The following is a 24,710-nucleotide window of genomic DNA, read 5'->3' as shown; positions in this document are numbered from 1 at the left end:
GATTTACTCCCCTGGGTGTCAGATCCCACATAGAGGGGAGGGCAGTGAGTTCACCCACCGAGTTGGCTTAGCTGGTCGGGGGGGGTGCCCATCTGAGCAACAAAGAGGTACTCGGGGAGACTCTTAGGCACAATTATAAGCAGGTTTAGCCTCTCCTTTGCAGTAACGAGCTTCATAAGGGCAAGTCCTGTGAACGAGGGCTCGGTATACCAAACTGCCAGTCCTCAATATTTGTGAGAACATCAGCAACAATCCAGGTGAGGAAGCCCAATACCTCTGCGTTTTTCCCCAACTCCTCAGGGTGTCCTGCATATGTATTTTTATTCTCTGTCCAAATTACTTTGGGATGTGTCTCTATGTCACACTAACCTACGTAAACCTACCAGGTCTCACTTCCTGTTAGAAGTTCCATGTAATTATGGTATTTGAACAAACTGTATGAGTTAAATTGTTTAGGAAATAATAGATCTTGCACCAAGTAAACATCTCTTCCCTTGATCTCACATGACATTTGAAGTTTTAAAACACAGTCAGTATTGTCCTTTACCCTTTGGCCTGATTTGCCCTAGTCCTAACCACATCTGCTTCATTCATCTCTCTAACTGAAATCTGTACTCTTTTTCAGCTTTTTTCACAGTTGCTATATGCACTAATACTGACATTCATATCTGCCGAGTTCCAGCTCTGAGTTTCAGGTCGCACACAGATACCCAAAATTCCAGGGATTGATCCAGGTTATACACAAAGGGATCAGCATCTCGGAATCTGGAGATAGCCATTACAATTCCGGAATAGATGTGACTGCTGTAAGAGCTTACAAGCTAGAGACAGTTACAATAAGCTTGTGGAGACGGCTTTTGATGCCACCATTAGGAGGGGACACCTTTTACAACTCTGCCAAGCTTTTCACCCTCGGTACAGGCAGGCATAAAAAGCTTCAAGGCCAGAAGCCCCCACTGAGCATCATGGGAGTACTGGGCATTCCACCCCTCAGGTTAGCCACTGCTGGGATCACCGTGTGTCCCTGGGATGGGGACTTGGCCAGCTTCCTCAGTCCAGACCAGCCTGCCTAGGCCAGGCTCAGCTCGGCCACCCCACGGCTGTCTGCCTGGAAACCCCTTTCCCCTGCACAATATTCTGGGACTCGGCCGAGGCACAGAACAGGGATGAAAGAGAACTTCTGGACCTCCTGCCATCACCCTCACATGGAACTTCCACCCTGGGGCACAGACCAGACCACTGAGAAGGATACCCCAGTTACAAACATGACAGAGACAAGCCCCTTCTCAAGGCCCTCCAGACACCCAGCACCTCCTCCCCTTAAGACAGAAGCCCCACAGACAAAGGCACCCAGTGTTTTTTTTTACTTTAATTGCTCTTTTTCACTTTAATTATTATTCTTGTTATTTTTGTGTGTGTGCTAATGAAGGTATCAGGGATTGGTTTAGGTGATGAATGTACAACTATGTAATGGTACTGTGAACAATCGAATGTACTATTTGTTTTGTATGACTGCGTGGTATGTGAATATATCTCAATAAAATGAAGATTTTAAAAAAATAAAATTAAATTAAATTAAAAAGACAGAAGCCCCATACCCAGCCTAGAGATGTTATTGTGAGAAGAAGAGAAGCCAGGATCCACGCCCAGCCGTGGTTCCAGTGGACCCCTACCCTGGGCCTGACCAGCCCAGCAGCATGGGAGGGGACTGGGAGAAGGGGTCTCCTGCCCACTGGCACCCTGCTTCCCCAAGCCCCTCTTTCCCTCCCTGTCCTGGCTGGCACGTGGGCGAGAGGGCTGCCCCCAGCACACCTCGGTGCCAGCCACGTCCTGCCCCCACCAGTGCTTCCCTGACCGCATGGTGCACAGAGAGCCGCGCAGGACGGCGGGGAGGCCACTCACACACAGCCGGCCCCAGCCCGCCACCCGGTACCCCCTTCCCGCTGCCCACCTGGGCTTGCTGGAAATCTGTCTGGACACGGGAGGGGCGGGGCCTGCAGGCCGTCAGGGCCACGTGTGGAGCCCCGAAGGAGGGAGGGAGGGAGGGAGGGGGACTGCTCTTAAGGCAGACAGGAGGTGAGCTGGCGCCTCCCCTTACTCCTCACCTGGGCTCGGAGCACTCGGTCCAAGCAGCCTTCTCAGACAACAGGTAGGTGTCCTCTCCCTTTAAGGAGAGAGGGGCACTCGCGACCCCAACTCATTTAACCCTTTGTCCTCAGCTTCTCCACATCTCTTTGGGGGCTCAGAGTGAAAGTGGAAAGAATTGGGGAGGCGGCTGTGGATGAGAGAGAGAGATGGTCTCGGGATCTTAGATCCTGGAAGGCAGCACTTCAGGGGAATGGAATCTACAGATGAGGGAACTGAGGCCAGGGAGGGGAAGACTCCAGGCCTCTGGCCTCCCAGCCCGGAACACAGAGCCTCCTCAGAGGGCGGCCCCTGCTCTTCCTGGCCCTGCAGGTCCCCACCTGGCCCTGCCACCAGGTACCTCACCTGCTGCCCCAGGTCCCGCTTGGCTGGGTCTGGGTGGAGCCAGGAGCCCCTCTCCTTGGGTGTTGGGGTGTTGGGGCGTTGGGGTGGAGGGTTGTGCTGTGGAGGTAAAGTGCTTTTTCGGGAGATTCAGGCTTCACCCTCTCCCCACCCCCTCCCCCTCACCAACCTGGGCTTCTAGGATGGAGAGAATAAGTCCGGAGAAGAGGTTGGCAGTGAGATGCAAGAGGGGATTTGCCAAGGTCCCAGGCTCCCACTCCCTCCTAAGGCCTTGGCAACAGAGAGGTTGGAGTCAGGATCTGAAGGGGGAATGGGTAGAAGGGATCTGTAAGTAGGACAGAGCTGGCAGGAGCTCTCCCTACCTCCTACAGGCACCCCCACCCCCAAACACACACACAGTCCTGGACCCCAGGGCCCCTCCCCTATCACTTACAGCAGGAAAGAAAGAGCAAGAGGAATGTGCAGTGATGGGGGGAAGTGGGGGGCTGGCATAAAGGATTGAGGCTCAGCCCCCACCCTCGGAGATCCAGTGGTGATTCTGGGAGCACTAAAAGTGAGAAGCGTTTGAAGAAGAGCCCAAGGGGCAGCTCAATCCCTGGTCTATCACACTTGGTTCCATAATCACAGAAGGGGCAGAGATAGAAAGAGACTTAAATCTATGAAGTGACAGCATAGGGTAAAAACATGGGACCAGAGCCAAGACCACCTGGGTACAAACCCCAGTTCCAGACATGCTGGTTTCATGACCTCGATCATAACTTGACCTTGACCCTTAACCTCTCCAGCCCCTCACAGAACTGTTAAGAAAATGAAATGAGTATGTACTGTGTCTGCTATTATTATGTCTCCATTATACAGACGGGGAAACTGAGGCCCAGAGAAGAAAGGACACTTGCCCAGGGTGGTACAAAAGCAGTGCCCAAACTCTGGGTTCTGGTCCTGGGAGGAGACCCAGTCCCCAGTGCGTGGGCTCTGTGAAGTCACTAACCCACCTCCTCTGTCGGGCCCAGCCAGAAAACCCTGCAGGGTACGCTGAGATGCTGTCCCAGCAAACTCAGGTCACTTGGAGTATGTAGGGGGAAAGCCGCAGCTCTGTGTCCTCAGTTGCCCCCGGGAAGGAGCGCAGAGGCCCGGCTCCCTTCCACTTCCATTTATAGACAAGCTTCCCACACCCGAGATGTGCTGCCCGCCCCCAGGACCCAGCCAAGGAGAAATCTGACATAGAGCCTGAAGAAGCCATGGGGGGCAGGGGAGGCTGGGGAAGAAAGGGGACTGAGCTCTTCGCATTAACTTACTGTGCCACCTTGGGCAAATGACACCCCTGCCTGGGCTCAATGCAGAATTCAATGCTGCATTGAATTGCATGTGGCATAAGGAGGTAAGAGCCCAAATTCCTCCAACCTGGGTTTCATAGTGGCCTATGTAGACTTTTAACCTCTGAGCCTCAGTATCTTCATCTGTAAAAGGGGCTGGCAATAGGGGTAGAGTACTTCCTAAAACAGGGAGAGGATTAAATGAGTTACTATATGTAAAGCCCATCGATCAGTGTCTGGCACATGGTGAGCTGTTGATGATTGTTGTTGTTATTATTATGAAGGTACTATACTCTATGAGCCCTTGTTTCTAAGTAGTATTTACCAGAGTCCACGTTCACGTCACTTTCCCCAGGCTGGTCTTGAATGCCTTTTCCAGCGCTGGGGTCTAAAGCAGGAAATGGTGGAGGCATCTTGGCAAAATGGAGAAGCAGAGTTGGGGAGCACTGGGTGGGGCAGGCAGCAAAGCTCAGAGCAGGCAGTGAGAGTGCAACCAACATGTCCCGGGTCCATACAGTTTTCTTGGCAGCCTCTTTCTCAGCCCCACCAATAAGAAACCTGCATGTGGCACAAAGGTTAGACAATGGGAAGAACTTCCCAAAACAAGGGTAATGAGGCAGTTGGGGCATCTCTTTCCCAAATGAGCCCCCAGGAAGTGAATATTATCAGATGATGTCACTCCCCTGCTCAAAAGTTTTCTGCGGCTCCCCATTGCCCTCAAGGTTGAGTCCTCGCTCCTGAGCCCAGCCTGCCTCCTCTGCCCCATCTTGCCTTCCATCCACCGAGGTGCACTCTGTTTCCTGGGTGCTTGGTAATGCCTCGTGATTACTCTCGTCAGCCAGCCTTCTCACACACCATTCTCTCTACTTTGAATTCTCCCCTGCCTCCCCACCCCCATTTGCCATGCCCAGCTAGCTCCCATTTCTCATTCTTGCCTCCCTTTACATATTCCTTCCTCCAGGAAGTACTCCCTGATTTCCTCACCAGGGCCTACAAAGTCCCCTCCACTTTTCCTCTTCCACTGTTTATGATTATTTACCTGCTTACTTGTCTGTCTTACCAACCAGGTCACATGGAGTAGAGGCTAAGTTCATGGACCCTGACACGGTACAACCTGGGGTCCATTCCTGCAAGTTACTTACTTCTCCATGTCTCAGTTCTCTTATAGTAAAATGGAATAATAATAGTACCTACCTCACATGGTTACTATGAAGATTTAAAAAGGCATTATGGGTAAACAACAGTGCCTAAATGCATAGTAATTACTCAGTAAACATTAGCTTGTATTTATTCAATACCTGAGACATAATAGGTATACAATAAACATCTATCAAAGTTATTTTATTTAATAACCATTTGCATAATGCATATTATGTGCCAGGCACTTTTCTAAGCATTTTATAAATATTAACTGATTTTACAGATAAGGAAACTGAGGCACATAGAAGTTAATTAACTTGCCCAAGATTACACAGCTTGTAAGTGGTGGAGCCAGGATGCAAACTGAGGCAGTCTGGCTCTAGAATCCGTGCTTTTAAATAGATAAGGATGCCTCTGTTTGGGGAGAAGGGAGGCAGGGGCTTCATCTCTACAAGTTACTCAGTTCCCACTTCCTGGACTCTTTCAGATGCTGGAAACTCCTGGTTGGCAGGTGACATCTCTGGGATGTAAGTGAGGCTGGTTGGAAGCTGGAGATAAACCCCCAGGGTCACTGCCTTCACCATGTCACAGGTGATGTCCAGCCCCCTGCTGGCTGCAGGCCATGCGGTTTGCTTGGCTCCCCGCGAGGAACCCAGGAAAGCCCTGGACCCAGCACCCAGCCCCAGCCTGCCACCCCAGTGTCCTTACTACACCACGGAGGGCTGGGGATCCCAAGCTCTGATGGCCCCCATACCCTGCAAGGGGCCCCCCAGCAGGCCCCAGCAGGTGTCACAGGCCAAGGCCAAAGCCAGCTGCCTCCTGCAGTCCCCCGGTGAGCAAGTCTCGGGGGCTATGGAGGACTTGGCCTCCTACATCGACTTCTCCCTGGAGAGCCTCAACCAGATGATCCTGGAACTGGACCCCACCTTCCAGCTGCACCCTCCAGGGGCTGGCGGCCCCAAGGCTGAGCCTGTGCAAAACACCACATCGAGGAGAAAGAGGGAGGAACCTGAAGCCTTGGGTAAGAACTTGGGACATGGTGCTAAGAGAGGGGCTTGGGGACCAGACCTCGTGAGGAGTAAGGTCTTTTATATGGAATCAGAGAAGCAGAGGACACTTTTTTGATGGGAGGTGCTATGCAACCCTAAACAAGTTACTTAACCTCTCTATTTTCCCTTGCTATCCAACTCTATTCTCCCTTGCTATCCAACTCTATTCTCAGGAGAGTTTGAAAAGTGATGGATACCTGTTTATAGTATTTTTGTTATAATTTAAATAAGCTCACCCACATAAGTGTTTTATACAATGCATGCATATAAGGAAGGTCTCAATAAATGTGGGATCCTTGGATCCCACGGTTTGGGGTGTCTCTCTTTAGGTGCTACCCTGGGCCCCCTGAAATTTTTGTAGGATTTCTGTCTGGGCCCCTGTGCCTGTTTAGGGGAGCATCTCTCTGGGGAGACCCAACCTGGAAGTTGTGAGGCTGGAGAGACACAAAATTCCACTTCTCTGGGGCAAGAACTCTGAATTGTGTTCAAAAAATGATGCACTGTTACAAGTTACAACTGGCTCTCTGGGCGGGATTGGGGATGGGTGTTAAGATGAGAGATAGGATCCATGAGAGCATCCATTTATCAAGCACTTGCTGTGTACCAGGCACTGAGCCTAACATCTTACAGATAATAGAAACTTCAATCCTCCAATCCACCTCCATGGGGTAAGCACTTTTATTCCCATTTTACAGATGAAAATACTGAGTTTGAAGGGGTTAAGTAAGGAGCCAGTCTATCTGCTTATTTCAGTTCTGTGTGTCTCGGATTCCTTGTCTGTGAAATGGAGATAATAAGAGTTCTTACCCCAAAAGCTGTTGCAGGAATTAAAATAGAGTTTGTTAACTGCTTATCACAAATCCTGGCACACTGTATGCCATAAGCAATGGCGGCTGTTTTATTAAACACTGGGGTTGAGTCTAGGACCAGCCCCAGGGTATGTTCAGACCCTGGGGTGGAGGCGAGCCCAGCTCCCGGGTCCTCTGGTGTCTGGCTCCTGGCCTCCAGCCTCCCTTCCGCCTCCCCCCGCTGAGCACTGCTCGCCAGCACCGTTAGAGGAGCCTCTATCCCTCAAGCTCTTTCCTGCTTATTAAGGCCAGTCATGGGCACGTCGCTGCAGGGAAGGCATCTCAGGCCTAATTACGGTTGGCAGGCGCCAGCCCAGCACTTAATGTCCATGCCCCAAGGCAGGGGTTTCGCGTGCTTTGGGCCAGCTGGGGCGAGACCAGTCTCCCTGGGGCAGCGGCCACATGTGGGGTGGGGACGGTGCCAACCCGCCTTTCCCCCAAGCACCTGACGGGCAGTGGTCCGTGTTTTCAGATGCCTGGGCACAGCCTGCCATCGTGAGGACATGTCCACCCAGTTCTGGGGAAGAAGGGAGCACAGGGGGGTGGCCGTGGTCAAAGGGTCCTGATGAAGCTGTTTAGCTCTGCCCTGGCCCCTTCTGATGGAATTTTTTTAAAACCCTCTTTAATGACCTTTGCCTGGACACCTCCTGGAGCTCCCATTAGGAAGTCCTCTACAGTCACTAAGAAAAGCCAGTGCATGCGTGTCACCGTGGTCTGCTACACGCTTTCTCATGTGTCTTGGCCTCCCAGAACCTGCTCCCCAGACTCCCGCTACTGGCAGCCGAGCTCTCGCGGGCCTGTGGCCACGTCTCTCATTAGAGGCAGCATAGTGAGTTCTCAAACAGCTAAATGTATTCAGTGTGGAGGAGCCCTGTCCGTTTTGCAATCTCATCCTACATACTTGGGGGATATTAAAGGAAAGACATTCTGTCATTGTGGTGTTGGTAGATGTTTGCTGTTTCTCTTATGTCCCAACTTTGCAAAATTAAAAATTGAACTCTGGCAACCCTATGTCTACCCTGTGAAGAAAATAGTGGTGAGTTCATTTTACAGATGAGGAAACTGAGGCTCGAGGAGGGGACGTGGTAGTCACAGTTGCACACAAGTTAACGGCAGGGTCAGCCCTCCAAGCCAGGCCGCTGGGCTCTAAAGTCTGCCTTCTTCATCTGCCTCCCTTTCTGGCGGTTCCCGCCCTCTGGGGCTCCCCAGAATAATCCGTTGAGGTCTGAGACCCGACCTCCAGTGCCCACAGACCTTCCCCTGGGTTCCAGGCCCCTGCCCTCTTGCCTGCCTGCCTTTAGGTCTACTCCAGGAGGTCCCCATCCCACAGGGAACGTGGCTCCCAAAAGCTAATGCCATACCTCTTTCTTTATCCTCCCCCACCCCCTCCTTTGGAACAGACCCCCACATTTCATTTTCCAGCATTTTCTGCCAAGCAGGGCTGTTTGCCAACCCAAAGTGAAGGGTGTTTAATAACTGTCTCCCCGCCCCCCACCTACATACCGTCCCTCCACCCTCCTGGCCCGGGGCTGGCGCCTGCATCCACCCAGCACTGCTCAGACTTGCCCCACAGGCCTGTAAACAGGGACTGCACCCAGGTGATGGGATGGGGGACTCCACCTCCCCCAGCCACATCCACCTCAGGACGGCGGGAGGTGACTCAGCTCCAAGACGCCTCCCGCCCCTCCCCCACCCTGCTGCGCTTGCTCAGACCCCAAGATGGTGGGTCTGTGGCTGACACCCCAGTAGGAGGGCCAGAGCAGCCAGGCACCTTTTTGCTGGTCAAGGCCTTGGGAACAGGGTCCTGGGGAGTCTCTCTTCCTCCTGGAAGAAGCCCCCAAGCAGAGTGCAGGAGCAGGAGTCAGCTTCTTCCACTCCCTGGCTGTGTGACATTGGATAACTCACTTAACCTTTCTGAGCCCTGATTGCTCATCTGTTATACAAGAATTAATAATATTTCCTACCCCAGTACACATGTCATGAGGATTCAAAGAGCTAATACAGCCAACATGTTTGGAAAGTGCTGGCACATAGCACTCAATAAATACCAACGTTTATTCAAAATTGTTACATTTAAAATGGAAATGATCATGCACACATCACTTATTAAGATTAATCTTCTAGCATAATGCCAGTCCCACAGTGAGGGGATGCCATAGATGTTTGCTCCACTCCCACTTTTCTCTGAACCTCAGTTTCCTTTGTAAAAAACTGTGCTTGCCTTGCCCAAGGGCTGTTGTGAGGTTCTGAAGGGAATATGGGTATAAACTATAAAATCCTATAAAAATAGAAGTTATGCTTGCAATTCTTCCAGAAGCATCCATCCCATTTCCAAGATCTTTTGTCTTCCAGAGCCCACAATGCATCACCCCAAAGATCCTCTAGCCCTCATCATCCTAAACAGGGGCATCCCCCTAGACCTTAACCAGAGAGAATGTTCCAAATAGCTAATTCTGCTCAAAAAGGCAGGCAGGCAGGGGGCACCTTGAGGCCCACAGGGGCCAGGCTCCAGGCTCCATTCATCATTGTAGTCAATCGTCACCACAACCCAGGGAGGTTGGTTTTAGATTCCCACTTTGCAGATAAGGAAACTGAGGCCCAGAGAGGTTAGGAAAGTTACCCAGTGTTTCTGGCTGGAAGGTGGCAAAGCCAGGACTCACACCCAAGTTTGTCTGACTGCAAAGCCAAGCCTATTCCTCCACCCCCCCTGTGGCAGCAAGCCCAGTTCTGCCCACCAGGCCCCCTCATCTGATGTAATCTGCCCCCCTCCCCAGCCCGGGCAGGCTCAGACAGATGCCGTATCTGTGAACAGGGTCAGAAGGCCCTGCCCAGGTGCGGGCTGGGGCAGGTTGGGACTCCACCGTCATGACGGGATGGATGGTGGTGCATGTGCCAGAGCCCAAGAGGGGTGGGAGTCTGGCAGACAGGAACTGAGGGTGCAGTTTTTCACGGACTCTGTCCCAGTTTCTGTCCTGGGAAGCCAGAGGCAGGACTCCCAGCCCTCCGGAAGGGAGCAGCTTGTTAACCCCCACCCTTACCCAGTGCTGGAACAGGACAACCCCTCCCCCAGGTCAGGAGGAGGGGTGTCTCTCCTCACCATGGGGAGGAACCCCAGGGCACCCCACTCCAGAAGTTGGCTTCTTCCACTCCCTGGCTGTGTGACATTGGATAACTCACTTAACCTTTCTGAGCCCTGATTTCTCCTAGCATAATGACTCTAACTCCAGGGCTGACCTCTGGAGGGGGAACAAGGTCCAGGAAACCCAGGAGTCCTGGATGCCTCCACTGGGACAGGTACGGAGCCCTGGAGTGAGAGTCAGCAGCCTGGTGGATGTTCAAGAACCATTCACTGTGCAGAGCTAAGGGCAAGCCCTGCCCACGGAGAGCTCCCCCTGTAAAGCAGAGCTTCTCAAACCTCAGTGTGCACCCAGATCCCCTGCGGACTTGTAAAAGGCAGATTCTGATTCAGTAGCCTGGGGTGGAGGCTGAGTCTGCCAGTCTGCCCAGCTCCCAGGTGAGGCAGTGCTGCTGGTCGATGGGCCACGGCAGGGGTTCCCCACCTTGGCTGCACATTGGAATCACCTGGGGAACTGAAAACAAAGCAAAACCCTGAGGCCTGGGTCCATCCCAGAGATTCTGATCTCCTTGGCAGGGGTGCTGAGCAGTGGGACTTGTCAAATCTCCGCAGGTGTGCAGCCACGGTGGAGAACCCCTGCCTGCGTCGGAGGCACAGACACAGAAGCAGCTGTCACACACCCCGAGTAACAGAGGCATCACAAGATGACAGGGGCACACTCTATTAAGCAGTCATTTCAACAGAGGGAGTGGGGCTTAGACCTGGGGGAGCTCTCCCAGTTACCACGTGCCCGCTATGTGCCAGGCACAGTACTGTGTCACCTGCATTCATCTCATTTCATCCTTACTGGAACACCAAGACCTAGGGGACAGTCACCCCATTTACAGGTGTGGAAACAGGCTCTGGGCAGCCAAGTCACTCAGGCAAGCTCTCTTAGATAGTGGGTGGCAGAGCCAGGTCTCGAACCCTGGTCTGTCTGACCCCAAGGCTGGTGCTCTCGCCACTGCATCTCCCTGCCCAAAAGAAAGACTCACTAAGAAGGTGACATTGGACATGGGTGCTAAAGGTGGAGCTGGGTGCTTAATCCTTATTGCAACAAGCTACTTCTCTCTGGGCCTCTGTTTCCTTATCTGTATAAAAGAGGGTGGCTGGTGGTTTTGAGGCTCCTTCCAGCTTTACTGTTCTGAGTCCAGGCTCCTGGGGTTCACCAATGCTCTGCTTCTCTCCCCAAAGAGATAAAGTACATCGAGGTGACCTCCACCAGACCAAGGTGCCACGATGGCCCCCCGTGCTGCTCCAGCCCTTCTGTCACCCCACCCTTCGGCTCCCCCCGCAGTGGTGGCCTCCTCCTTTCCAGAGACGTCCCCCGGGAGACACGAAGCAGCAGCGAGAGCCTCATCTTCTCTGGGAACCAGGGCAGGGGGCACCAGCGCCCCCTTCCCAACTCTGGGGCGCCCTCCCCTCATCCTCCTCCTTCCCCCAGCATCTCCATCCCTTGCGTGGGGAGCAAGACCTCGGGCCACCATAGCTTGGGCTCCCCACTGGTGGCTTCTCCAGGAGCAGGGCCAGGGGGCCTGGCCCCGCAGTGGGGCAGCAGGGTCTCTGGGCTGTCGGCCAGCCCAGCATCTGATGTCAGCTACGTGTTTGGAAGGTAGGTCATGCCCACTACAGTTTCTGACATTGCACATACCCCCCACACACACAAGACACACATACACAGATCCTAAAATCATAGAGGGACACCCTGCTCTGAGAAAAATCTATGTGTGCACCAAAAATGAAGGAGTGAATGCTCTCTTTGTAAAAGACACTCAGCCATTTGGATCTCAAGCTTTCCTCAAGCATTTAGAACATAATTCAATATTCAAAAATCTTGACTCACACCTACATCTCCGGTAAGCCTTAATGAGGCTCACCTGTATCCTTTCCCACTCTGATACACCCCACTCAAGGGAGGTTTTTTGTTTTATTTTTTTAAACACAGAATATGGGGGTCTGAAGGGAACCATTTAGGAATAAGAATGAATAGCCTCTTTTCCGTTTGTTGTTGGCAAAACTTAGCAGTTGAGGGAGGACAACCCGCCCGGCCATTATTTGCAAACATCCCAGCTCTGTTGACTACAAGCCTCATAGCAGAAACATGAACACCCTCCCCTCAATCCTGCCACAGAAAGACCAAATCACAGGACCTCTGCCCCCCAAACCAACTTGAAAGCCACTGTGCCAAGGCATTCCCTGGGAAGGAGGCTGGTGATCCCACAGCCATGCCCACTGGCATGGACCCCTGGGCACAGGGAGAAGTCTGGCTGGCTGCAGAAGCTGGCCTCCATCTCCTCCTCCAGCTGGGGAATTCCTCTGTGGACAGGGTCCAGCCCAGGAGGTCCAGCCTGTCTGCAGGGCTCTTGGCAGAGGGGTAGGGGGTGCCCAAGGAGTGGCTGGCACAACAGCTCAGTCAAATCTGCCGGGCTGGGAAGGCAGAAGGAATCTGGTCCAGCTTAAGTCCACATGGCCTGCAGGGGTCAGCTTGTCTGCCACTTTAAATGACCGAAGATCCTACACTCTAGGGACATTTCTGTGTCCCTCAGCATCCTTTGGGGAGCCATAAGCATACCCTTTGCTCTGGGCTATGGAGAATGGGGAAATGCAGTGTTCTATTTGACCAAAGTTACGGGTACCCAGTTCTCTAGATTCCAGAGCGTGGCTCTGGCCCCTGAGTGTCCATCCCCTACACCCTAACACCCTGTCTGGTGCTCTCTCCCCCTGCAGCAACCAGTCCCTCCTCTATTCCAGCATCTCCAGCCATCAGTCGTCTTCTAGATTCTTGGAAAGCCCAGCCGGCTCTTTCTCCAGCCTCCACAGCCTTGGCCCAGTGTCCCTGTGTGCAAGACCCCGTGACTTCTATGTTCCCAGCAACACTGCCCCAAGCCTTGGCCAGCCTGGAGCAACCCACTCCCCACCATTGGCCAAGGAGCATGCCAGCAGCTGCCCCCCATCCATCACCAACTCCATGGTGGACATACCCATCGTGCTGATCAACGGCTGTCCAGAACCAGGGTCTCCCCCACCTCAGCAGAACCCAGAACCCCAGGGCTTTGTCCGGCCTGGGTTTGCTTCTCCCAGCAACCCCTGTCCAGCCACCAGGAGCCAGACACTGTCAGATGCCTCCCTCAGCACATCCCCAGAGGGTACGTTGGAAGCCAATATGGCAGGCGTTGAAAGATTAAGGTAGGGGGAATGACAAAGCACCAGTGGGTTTCTACGACAGCCAGTCAACACATTTTCTGAGTACGTAATTATTGTGTGCCAAGATAGTGGAGACACACAGATGGACACAATCTAGAAAGAGAGACAAAAACCAATAATCGCTACAGAATAGGATAAACACAGAGTTGAGAGATGTTCCGAGTCTTATGGGGCCAGAGAGGACGGAGTGATTCTTTCAGTCTGGAGAACTGGAAAACCTCCTCAGAGGAAGTGATATCTGAGCTGGATCTGGAAAGTAGAACTGAAGTTTGTTGCCCTAGAAGGAGAGGAAGGGGTGAGTCCACAGTCAGGAAGGTGTGGAAACACGCTGCATATTAGGAAATGCCTGGAACGTTGGGTGTAGGGTGAGGCTGTGAAAGTAATCTGGGGCCAGATTGTGAAAGACCTTGAATGCCAAGCTCAAGAGTGGATCTTACCCTTTGGGCAGTGGGGAGGGGGGTGTCCCCAGAATCTCAAACAGGGGAGTGGCAGTGCCCGAGATAAATGTTCAATAGATCACTCTGGCAGCTGCGAGGCAGATGGATTACAGGGGGCCCTGGGCAGGGAGAGCAGTGGTTATCTGGTCCTGTTTGGCTTTGCATCATGAAATGGTCCAAACGAACTGTAACAGGGGCCTGAACCAGGGCAGGACAGTGGGGGGGCAGAGAAGAGAGGACAGAGCCAGGAGAGCCGTGGGATGCGGAAGCTGCGGGCTCGATGACTTCCTCAAGGAGAGGGAGAAGCAGAGGCAGTCATAACGCTGACGTCCATGGATGACGAGCACACAGGGGTGGGGACAGGGTAATAGAGACAATGCATTCCAATTCAGACAGCTGGAAACCACAAAACAGCAAACAGCCTCCTTCCTGTAGGTCTGTGACTGCAGGCATCCAAAAAGAACAAAACCGACCAGAACCCAACCCAGTAAACACAGAGGCTAAACCTCAGCTCCCGCTGGGTGCACATCTCCCAGGAGCAGAGTCCCCTGCCAGGCCTAGCAGACACTGTCCCGGTTCCCACCCACCCCCAACTTGGCATCTCCAGCCTGAGACTTCCCGGTGCCCCTTGGCTGAGGCACACACAGGCCACAGCAGTGATGATGTGCCGTCACGGTGCCTCCCAGCGTGGTGCGAAATGCTCTCTCCAGCCCACCCGCTGTTCTCTCCCACTCAAAGAGCCATGTCAGTGTGAGCAAGAGAAAACAGCAGAATAAGCAAACTGTTGAGTCTGCTCTGATCGTTTTCTTGGGACAAATAATTTGCAGATTTTTTTTTTTTTTGTAACAATGAGGTGCTCTCAACTAGCCACAAGACAACTTTTCAAGAAGTCAAAATTGAAAACCACTGCTCTCTGCCTTAGGGTCCAGGAAAATGGGCATTTTGGCATCTGAAAGAGCACATGTATTTTAGCCCAGTGATTTTTCCCACCCTGGTTTGGTGATGCCCCTGGAGATAACTAATTATACCGGGAGATATTATCAGCTTCTGCAAAATATTCTCAATATGAAATACATTTTAATCTCATAGGATGTTGGAGTGTTAAAGACCCACAGAGGATGCTCATTCCCTCTTGATTCAGGAACTGAAACCGTTGTCCGAAATCAGAGTCAGGTCAAGAATCCAGTTCCCCTGACCTCCAAGCCTGGGTTCTTTTCCTGCCCAGATCTACCATTTTCTTTTCCTCCACCTTTTCTTTGATTTTCTTTCCCAAACTAAATATACCCGTAAGGATTGTTAAGGAGGAGGAGAGCACGAAATTGAACAAATGATGCATCTGAGACTCCCTTCAGTCCCCACTGGTCATCATTGGATTTGAGAAACTATTTCCCATTAAACTGAGGTTTCATCTATTTGCTCTTGGTTCATTAGCAAGTTTACAAGAGGGCTCCTAAGGCCTTGGTGCATCAAGCCCTGGAATCCTTCTCTTTGATTTAGCCTCTGTTGGCAGTTTGGGTTGAGGTGGAGAGGGTGGGTTGCATGGGATTACTGGGCGGAAAATTGGGGGGCGGAATCTCCAGCCTCCTCTAGTGGTCCTCTCTCAACTACCCTTTGTCCAGCCTACAGGGTCCCCCTTCTCTGTTTGTCTCCAGGTCCTGCCAGGGACATGCAGCCCACCATGAAGTTTGTGATGGACACATCTAAGTACTGGTTTAAACCAAACATCACCCGAGAGCAAGGTAAAAGGAAGCACTGTGTTTCAGGGGACGAGTGACAGAGGAATCTGGTCTGGGTTCTGCAGTCAGCATCAGGCAGGCCAAGCCGGGTCAGGGTAGAGGAAAGAATGGCAGATGGGAGGGGCACAGGGAAACGATCTTGCTGACCTCATGACCTAAGGAAATGGGAACTGCAGCAAGAATGGCTGAGATTAGACAGTAGAAAGGACTTCCTGGGAAGGAAAAGTGATTCTGCAAGATCTGCTGTATGAAAACCCCCGGGGCTGGGGAAAGAGGGTGTCTAGGTAGGGCAGTAGCTTTCTCTGACCCAAGGATTGTTTCAGCAATTGAGCTGCTAAGGAAGGAGGAGCCGGGGACGTTTGTGGTGAGGGACAGTTCTTCATACCGAGGCTCCTTTGGTCTTGCCTTGAGGGTGCAGGAGGCCCCCACAAACGTCCAGAACCAATCAGGTATGTACCTGTCTCTGCTCACGCAAGACCTCACTGAGGCCATGGGGTGCAGTGGGTTCCAGTCCCAGCTCTGACTCTAGCTAACTTGCAGGGTGACCTTGGGCCAGTCTCGTGATGACTCCAGGAAGGCAGGTCCACCTCATGCTCTCCCAGCTGCCTCCAGTACCAGTGCTGTGAGAAGCTGCTTCTGCTCAGCCTTCCCCAGAGTACCCAATCTGCTCTGGCCACAGGGACACTCTCATTGCGGGAGGTGGGAGGGCGGAAGGAGGGAGATCCCAGCCTCTCTGTCTAGCATGCTGTCTTCTGGGTACCCATCTCTGTCCAGACTGGATTCATCACGCGGGGACCTAATGTAGTAATAACATGGATGTGAGATAGCTTATCACGTGTGTGTGTGATAGCAAATCACGTGGATGTGTGTGCAATGGTGTAGCACATGCTTTCCCGTGATCTCACATGCTCATTGGATAACTACACACACACATTTATGGGGCATCCACCATGTGCCAGACACTGCCTAGGGCACCAGGGATACAGAGAATCTGACACAGACACCACTTAGTTAGGGAGAGAGATGGTAACACTTATCAGCACAAGATACCTGAGCAATAGTCCTTCAACTTAACCCTTAACCCTAGGGATCCTACCTCCCATTAACAGATAGGGTAACTGAGGCTCCAAGAGTTAGTTTGTAAATGATGGAGCTAGGATTTAAAAAAAAAAAAATTTTTTTTTTTATCCTACGTCTCCCTAAGAAAGTGACCTCTAAGAAAGTGGGGTAGGTTTTCAAGGAAGCCTTTTCAGAGGCAATGAGCCCAAAGAGAAGAGGAAGAGGCTGTGGAGCTGGGGGCAGGTGGAGAGCAGAAGGGCATTCTTCACCATCCCTGGGGCCAGCCTGGCCCAGCAGGGACGAGCTGGTGGAGAATAACAGCACCTGGGAGGGGTGGGTAGGGGGAAACCAGACTGAAGAGCTGAGATTTGATGTAAACATTGATCAGGAACCATCTTTAGAACTCCTGAGACCAAGAGAAAGATTTCCTAAAGGGAGAATTATTGGACACAAAATTGAGCAAAGACAGTTGGCACCTCCTTTGTGGTAGGCCGTGAAGATAGGATTCCTACCTGTGGTCCCACGCAGAGGCAGGGGGATGGACAAGACAACCTCCGGGTGGACCCGGAAGGAAGTTGGTGTTGGGTCAACAGCAGTCTCTGCAACTCCCATCTGCAGCTATTCTCTCTTCTTCCTCTGTCCAGGCGATGACAGCAGTGACCTCATCCGACATTTCCTCATTGAGTCTTCCGCCAAGGGGGTGCATCTCAAAGGAGCAGACGAGGAGCCCTACTTTGGTGAGCCTCTCCAGTCTGCAGGCCCCTCCACAGGCGCCCCCTTCGGAGGCGGGAGGGTGGGCTAGGGAAGCTCCACTCATGCAGGGCTGCCTGTTTGCTTACAGGGAGCCTCTCGGCCTTTGTGTGCCAGCACTCCATCATGGCCCTGGCCCTGCCCTGCAGACTCAGCATCCCACAGAAAGGTGGGTCTGGGGCCTGTTTGTTCTCGCTAGAAAGGCTCTCAGTGATCACGTCCCACCTCGTTCGTAGATCATTCTAGTGTCCAGTTAAATGTGCATGCTCCATGGCCACACAGTGTCGGGGCCTCTCGCCCCTCCCCTCTTTCTTTGCGAAAGTGCCCTCCTGTTTCCTCTCACATGCATGCCTAATAAATTTCCTACCTACTTGCTCTAAAAAAATAAAAAATAAATTTTTAAAAAGTGCATGCTCTGGAGTTGGTCCACATCTCCACTTACTGGCTGTGAGAATTTGAGAATGTTGACCTCTCTGAGCCTCAGTCTCCTCATCTATAAAATGGGGCCAATCATAATAGAACCCATTTACAGGATTCAGTGGCTAGTGCAGGTAAGGTTCTTAGCATAGAGTGGATGTTAGAGGTTAGCCCTCTTTGAGCAGATGAGAGGAGCATAAATAAGCCCCCTTGGAGAAGTTTGTTTTTTCCCAGGTCCAAAATTTATTGAGCAGTATTCACTCATTCACTCATGCCTCACTACACCCCCATGAAGTAGATATTGCTGTTATCATCCCCATTTCACAGATAAGAAAATTAGGGGTCCCGGCATTAAGTAACTTGCCCAAAGGCACAGAGAGTCAGACCCAGAACCCAGATCAGGAAACCCTTCCCTGTGCTTACAGCAGTGAAGTAGGACATCTCAGGGGTTCAGGGAAAGGAGCCAAGGGCAGGGGGAGCCCCTAGGGAAATGATGGAGAAGGTGCCCTACTTCCCACAAAAAAAGGCCTGTTTTGGGGGTGGGGTCTGAAAGAAGTGAGATGGTTGGGTCCTGTGAGGACAGGTCCTGGCAGCCATCAGGGAGCATGGAGGTGGGGGATGAGGAGGAAAAGCAGGGATCAAAAGGCTGAGTTTAGAGAGCCCCAAGTGGCCCCTGTTTGCCTAATTATGATAATCACACCTGGTTTTTCAAAGGAGTCACTTCCTGGAGGTGGAGGAGGAGGTGGGAGATGTTCAAAGGGATTAATGAGGTCTCTTCCATTAAAGAGGGGACCATTCATTCCTCTCGCCCCCCACCCCCCACCCCGTTCCTTTGTCTTGGCTCAGAATTGGGAGGTGGCGATGGGGCCTCGGACCCTTCTACAGACGGCCAGTCCTCCTGCCTGAAGAAATCTGCGGGTGAGTGTTGCGGAGGGCGCCCAGCTGGGCTGTACTCCCTTCCCCCAGGGCACCTCCCCACCCAGCGCACACATATGCGCATGCAGGCCCACACCTGCTTCCCGTCACAGCTTTATGTCTGCATTTTTAACAAGGTGCCACATTCCTCTCCCTCCCTGTAAAGCAGGAGATGAGAGGCTGCAGGCAAGGGGCCAGCAGGAAAGTGGGGTAAGAGAGGAGGAAGGGGTGGCAAGGCTGACACCGCATCCTGCACACACACGGGCACTCTGCTGTGCTGGGGTCTCTCCGAGTCTGAGCCACCTGCCCTGGCGGAGGTCTCTGGGCCCAGGAGATTCTATGGGTGTCAGGGCAGAGTCCTAGGGGCTTCTTCTGCGGAAAGGTCTCTCTTTTGTGCCCCAGTGCCAGGCACGGAGCAGCACTTTGTCTCTGTGACAGCTTCTATCCAATGCCCCTGAGCACAATGACCCCTCCCCACCTCCTGTCTTCTCTCCCTGCTCTCGCCAATGAACCAGGGTCCCAGAGGTGGAGGTCAGGGCCAACCATGTGGGAAGAAGGAAGGTTGGCCTGAAACCCACTACACACAGGGCAGTATCCACCCCTCACCCCTGCCCGCCATCCCCACCAGAGCCGGGGGCCAGGGCAATGCAAAACAAGGGAAGATCACAAAGCCCTCTGGGTTTGGCCTGAGATTGCGGTCACCCACCACTCCCTGCCCCACGGAATTCCTGAAGGAGGAAGGCAGCCCCTCCTCTGGCTCTGGGCCAAGAGAAGACATGGGTCCTGATGGCTCCAGCACACTGTCTGCATCCCACAGGCTGCCACGCCCTGTATCTAAGCTCCGTGAGTGTGGAGACCCTGACTGGAGCCATGGCCGTGCGGAAGGCCATCTCGGCCACCTTCGAGAGAGATGTCCTCCCCACACCCACCGTGGTCCACTTCAAAGTCACTGAGCAGGGCATCACCCTGACTGATGTCCAGAGGAAGTAAGGGCCTTCCCTTGCCCTGGGGCTGCAAGGTTGGGGAGCTGGAGGGGAGGCTGAAATGAAAGTAGAGTTCAGGGTCCTGGACCCGACCGGGTCAGTGTTGTGCTGAGTGACTCCAGACAAGTTCCCTACCTTCTCTGGGCCTCATGCCAATGACTTCCTGCCAATTCCCCTTTCATTGTGACTGATGGAGATGGGAGGCGACTCTTATACATCAGGCACTGATTAGGTCTGCACCCGTTGATGGAACATCTTCTGTAGGTCAGACTCTGGCTGAACACTGCGATGAGGATGCTCCTATCCCCGGCTCGGGGACCCACAGTCTAGCGGGAGCCTGGTCCTGGGCTGGGTACTTTAAAAGGGGGAACAAGAGATGACCAAGATGTAATTCCTGTCCTCAAGAAGTCAAATGGTGCAGTAGCTGTGGGGTAGGAAATCCCAATGAGAGGATACAGAGCTGGTGCACTCTGTCAGAGGAGCACAGACGTGTGCCCTGGGGCTCAGCAGCAGGAAGGGCCACAGAGGGCTGCAAGGGTCTGAGAAATGTCTTGAGGATGGGGCATCTGAGCTTCAGGGCAGTGGGAGATGATGGAGTCAGAGCCAGAAACTGGGACGGGCACTCACCAGCCCCCTTTCTCTTCCCACCTCCTCCCAGGGTGTTTTTCCGGCGCCATTACCCCCTCATAAACCTCCGCTTCTGTGGCATGGACCCCCAGCAAAGGAAGTAAGTTCTAGACTGGGCCAAACTAAGATGGTCACCCAGGGCCTAGCCCCCCTTGCCAGCCATCCTGCCATGGTTTCCTGCAGAAGGAGAGCTGGCTCAAGGATCGGGGTCACTGAGAACCTGTGAACCCCAAGGAGTCAGGGGCAATGGGGGGGGGGGCGTGGCGGGAGTGGGGGCACAGCTGGCCACTCTTCCTGCTGCTCAGCCGAGTGATGCAAAGCCTAATTGTGCATGACTGCCTGTGTTCCCTTCCCACAGGTGGCAGAAATATTGCAAACCCTCCCGGTAAGTCCTTCCCCAAGTAGGTTCCTGTCTGCGCAGTTAGTCACCAGAATAGGTACCCTTGTGGCAGGGCTCTGGACCAAGATGGGGACGACATTAGAGGAGGGAGGTTGCCCCATCCTGACCTTAGGAAGGCCATGGTTTTGATGAAAGATCTCTCAGGGAGCTCCCAGTCTGATTGGTGAGATTTTGACCCTGCCCTCAAGGAGCCTCTAGTCTGATGGGGGAGACACGAGCCTGGGAGCCCTCAGACTTGAGTGGAAAACCCAGGCTGTAACCTACAGGAGTCTCAACCCACGGGGATGCCCCAGTCTTATGGTCAAGACACATCCTTGCCCTCGGGGAGCTTTCACTCTGACGGGGATACCCAGGTCCTGTTCTTCAAGTAGCCCCCACTCAAAATGGGGAGACTCAGATTTGATAATCAGCGATGCTCCTGTCTCAGTCGAGAGAAGCCCCGTTTGAAAGAGGTGCTGGAGCCAGTTGGGTTGGGGAAGCAGGGAGGAACGCCGTACAGACTGAGTCCTCCAGGGCCTGCTGCCTTCCCAGACCCTGCCCCTCACTCAGGCTGACCTCTCTCCCCAGGATCTTCGGATTCGTGGCCAAGAGCCAGACCGAGCCGCAGGAGAACGTGTGCCACCTCTTTGCGGAGTACGACACGGTCCAGCCAGCTTCGCAGGTCATCAGCCTGGTGGGTGCTCTGCTGCGGGAAGCAGAAAGGATGTAGGAGGAGGGAGCTGCCTGTGCTCCTGCCCAGACAGCCCAAGGGGCTTGCGAGGAGCCCGCTGCCATCCCCCGAACCAGGGGCTTGTGGCCACACTTACGGACTATCTGCTGGACTTGAGGAGAACACTACCAAGTTGAAACACTTCGACCCACTGTGACCTTCAGCCGTGACCTTCATCCAGACCTCCCTCAGCCTCAGTTTCCTCAATTCCAAAAGGAAGCCAAGAGGCAGGATGAGCTCTTATTCTCAGATTGTGGTGTGCATCTTTCACAAGCTACCCCAGCGAATCTGAACCTCACCCACATCTGAGAACCTCTGGATGAAAATAATTTCCAAAGACCCTCGGACTTCATCAGCCCAGACATTTTGTTCACTGACACCAAGTCTGAGTTAGAGACCAAGCTCGACTTGTGATGTGTTTCCTGGCAGACAGCAGGTGTTGGGTTGGGACCCATGGGGGCCCCAGCCCAGGGCTGGTCCGGGGGAGATTGGTATGCAAGGGTTGAGGACAAAAGGAGGGATGGACTGACTCTAGCTCCCTCTATATCTGTTCCTTTCCTCACTCCCCTAACGCCTTCTTGGGCAGCTGCTCCCAGGACAAGCGGGATCTGGCCTGCCCAGGATTCTGTAGGCCCACGTGGCTGTGGTTGATGAGGCAGCTCAGCAGGGGGGACTTGCCCCACGTCAGAGACAGCCCAGTTATCCTTGCGTTCTCAATGTCTAGATCTCTTCCCCTCTTGAAATGAGTAACAGCCACAACTTTTCTTTGGACTTCTTAGTAAACAAGTGCCCTAGAAATGACATCACAGCTGCCCTTGGGCTGCTTGTAAACCGACATCTGGGAGATGGGGCCGGGGAGACCCCTGTCCTGTGGAGCAAATAAAGGGGCCAGCTCTCTCTGGTTGCACCTCAGCTCCATTCTCGCTGAGTTCCCTCACCAAAACAGACACACAAAACACACAGACACCCCGCTCCAGAGAGGCGGCGTCCACAGGACTCACAGCCACGGGGCGGCAGCAGAGAGCCAAGAATCCAAATAGTCACCCCAAGTGGCTTGAAGGAAGAAGCTGGGAGGTCTTTCCTGTCCCCTGCCCAGCCCCTGGAAGCTGGAAACTTTTGTCTAGCAGACCTGGGGTGCTAAGGAGGCTCAAGGAAGAAGCCCGCTTTTGCTGGACGAGGAACCAGTGCTCAGCCCCTCCCAGCTGCGGACCCTGCCAGAGCCCCGTTATCTTTGGCCAAGACTGGGCCTGGCAGGTTATGATTTCAAACCGGGAAACCAAACCAGACTGAAGCAGCTCTGGGCCGATGGGACAGGCTGAGACCAGCTTACCCTGTGCCACATGGTCAGGCACTACCCCCTCCCCCAGGAGTCTACAGAATGCTAGACATGGCTCCCAGGTCGTGTTGCCGGCCCCAGGCTGGGGTCTGGCAGAGAGCCCCATACACTGTACCCACAGGAAACTGTGCAGCTCCAATCATGAATAATAAAGTGACTGTCCTTGCACAGCATTGGTTCTGAGGCAGCCAGGACTGTGCCTTTGGAGGTGGAGGCCTGTACAAGAGAAGGGGATCTGATTGACAGGTGGTGCCTGTGTCTCCACCCAGGGGGGGCCATCCTCCCTCCTCACCCCCAGCCCTAGCAATACCTACTGGATCGATGGGCTTCCACCTCATAAATCATCACTTAAACCACTCCAAGTTCCCCACATGCCTAACACACCCGTTTTTCTTTCTTCATGACCCCTTTCCTGCTACCCTGGCAGGAAAAAGAAGGTTCCTCTCTGCCCTAGGACGCAAGGTGAGTGTGCATGGCAGCCTGACGGGGTCACTAAGAAAGCTCAGGAAATCCAAGGCCCGCTCAGCCCCCTTGAGGAGTGAGGGGAGGCAGAGAAACGGAGCATCAGGAAGAGTCCCTGAACCCAGATTACCCCGAGCTACCAGCTCAGCCCTAGAAAACTGGACAAGAGCCTCCTCGTCCCACCCTGGGCCTGTGAGGTTTCCCCCTGACATCTACTGACTGGCAGATTTCCCTCCCCACTCCAGTCAGCCGAGGGTCCCTGGGCAGTGCCCCCTCAGACCTGTTCCAGACCCCACTGCAGCTAGGGATCCAAGGTTGGCATGACATGAGAAGGTGTCACAGAGTGGTATGGGAGAAGGATGCAAGGATTGTCCCCTTTGCTACAAAGCCTTAGAAACAGAAGAGTTCCCTCCTGTTCGAGCTAAGCTGAATGACCCAAAGGCAGGGGCTGCCCTGGTGGGCCTGTGAAGAGACCTTGCCAACAGCCTTGACCTACTGTCAGGTAGGCCCTGCCTCCTCTTTTACTGCCCAACCGCACTCCAGATCGGAGTTCCTCTCAGCCCACTGCCCCCAGACCCCTAGGCTCAGCCAGATAGAGTCTCCGGAAGGTGACAATCTCTGCTGCATTTGCCATAGCTCATCTTTTCTCCAGAAAGATTTAGCAAAAAACTTGACTTGCAGAGCAACCAGCCCAGCAAGAGTGGGAGGGTCAAAGAGCAAAGGGGAGGAAGAGTGGTCACCAGGCCAAGAGCCAGGAGAGAGAACTTCACACCCACAGAGGGACACCCCAGAAATGTTCTCTCCTGAAGGCTCCAGGCTTGGGCAATCCTGTGGTTTTAACTCCCCTCCACTGTCTCTCTTCCGCAGAGTTGCTATCCCTCCCCATCCTTTTCTCCATGCTTCTCTCTCTCTGCACACACACACACACACCACCCATCCTTCCCTCCTTCTCTTCTCCCTCTCGTGCCCTTTCTCCTCATCACACCATCCCTGTCCACCCTATTCCTCTTTACAGAAACCCCCCCCACACACATACTCTTTTCCAATGTAATTCCCTTGCCCCTTTGTCCCCAGTGGCTGGGCCCCCAACAAAATCCAGGAGCTGCTGGGGTTGGTGAAACGGCCGGAGGGCAGCCTCTGGCACTTCCAACCATTGTCAAGCCCAGATTCCCACCTCCCCTAAAACCTGCCTCCTCTCTAGCTAGGAAGTGACCTCTGCAGATGTCCGCAGCACCCTCATCCCTCCGCACCTGACCTGCCCCTTCCCCACCCTCACCTCTCACTGAGGGCTGAGACTCACTTCTGCTGGTCCACCTTCAGCCCCCCATTCTTAACTGTGTGCCATCAACAGGCTCAGGACTTAGAACCGGGGCAGGGGTGGTGAGTTAAGGGCTTCTAACCCAGGGCTGGTGTCCTGACCAACACAACACACATTTTCTGGCTATATACTTTGTGTGTACGAACCAGAAAAACAGATAAATATGACTATTATAACAGGTCTTTAAGTGCCATGTAGGACTGGTGGGAAGGGTAGGAATGGGGAAAGATCAACTTTACCCATTTGGAGGGAATGAGGTAACACCTGAGTTGGGTCTTCAAAGATGAATAGGAGTTCAACATGCATATAAGTGGAAGAAATCAACTTTTATTGGGGTGCATCTATGTGCTAAGTGTAATGTAGGCACATTACACGTTTAATCCCATTTTTCAGATTACAAAACTG

General features: G+C 53.3%; 1 protein-coding gene across 6 annotated transcripts; it reads left to right on the top strand.

The window, feature by feature from the left end:
* Positions 1-2,078: 2,078 nt before the first annotated feature.
* TNS4 (tensin 4) lies at positions 2,079-24,491 on the top strand. 6 transcript variants are annotated; one of them, XM_037809998.1, is made up of 14 exons: positions 2,100-2,149; positions 2,220-2,481; positions 5,428-5,961; positions 11,147-11,564; positions 12,680-13,098; positions 15,246-15,332; positions 15,653-15,778; positions 17,033-17,125; positions 17,230-17,307; positions 18,402-18,473; positions 19,288-19,456; positions 20,112-20,180; positions 20,439-20,465; positions 21,048-24,489. In XM_037809998.1, exons 3-14 carry the CDS (start codon positions 5,523-5,525, stop codon positions 21,187-21,189), a joined length of 2,139 nt encoding a protein of 712 aa, XP_037665926.1. In that variant the 5' UTR covers positions 2,100-2,149; positions 2,220-2,481; positions 5,428-5,522; the 3' UTR covers positions 21,190-24,489. The 6 variants fall into 6 exon arrangements, with proteins under 6 accessions (XP_037665927.1, XP_037665925.1, XP_037665929.1 ...); XM_037809999.1 differs by lacking the exon at positions 2,220-2,481 and having other exon boundaries at positions 2,079-2,149; positions 12,704-13,098; positions 21,048-24,490; XM_037809997.1 differs by lacking the exon at positions 2,220-2,481 and having other exon boundaries at positions 2,079-2,149.
* The last annotated feature ends 219 nt before the right edge of the window (positions 24,492-24,710 follow it).

This window comes from Choloepus didactylus, chromosome 18 (genome assembly GCF_015220235.1).
Source record: "Choloepus didactylus isolate mChoDid1 chromosome 18, mChoDid1.pri, whole genome shotgun sequence".
Classification (NCBI taxonomy): domain Eukaryota; kingdom Metazoa; phylum Chordata; class Mammalia; order Pilosa; family Megalonychidae; genus Choloepus; species Choloepus didactylus.
This window is presented reverse-complemented; position numbering and strand designations above follow the sequence as displayed.

Coding starts and splice junctions, on each gene's coding strand:
- TNS4 (XM_037809997.1), top strand. CDS start 5,523: ATGTCACAGGTGATGTCCAGCCCCCTGCTGGCTGCAGGCCATGCGGTT. Junction 15,333..15,652: donor AAACATCACCCGAGAGCAAG/GTAAAAGGAAGC, acceptor GGATTGTTTCAG/CAATTGAGCTGCTAAGGAAG. Junction 19,457..20,111: donor CTGACTGATGTCCAGAGGAA/GTAAGGGCCTTC, acceptor ACCTCCTCCCAG/GGTGTTTTTCCGGCGCCATT.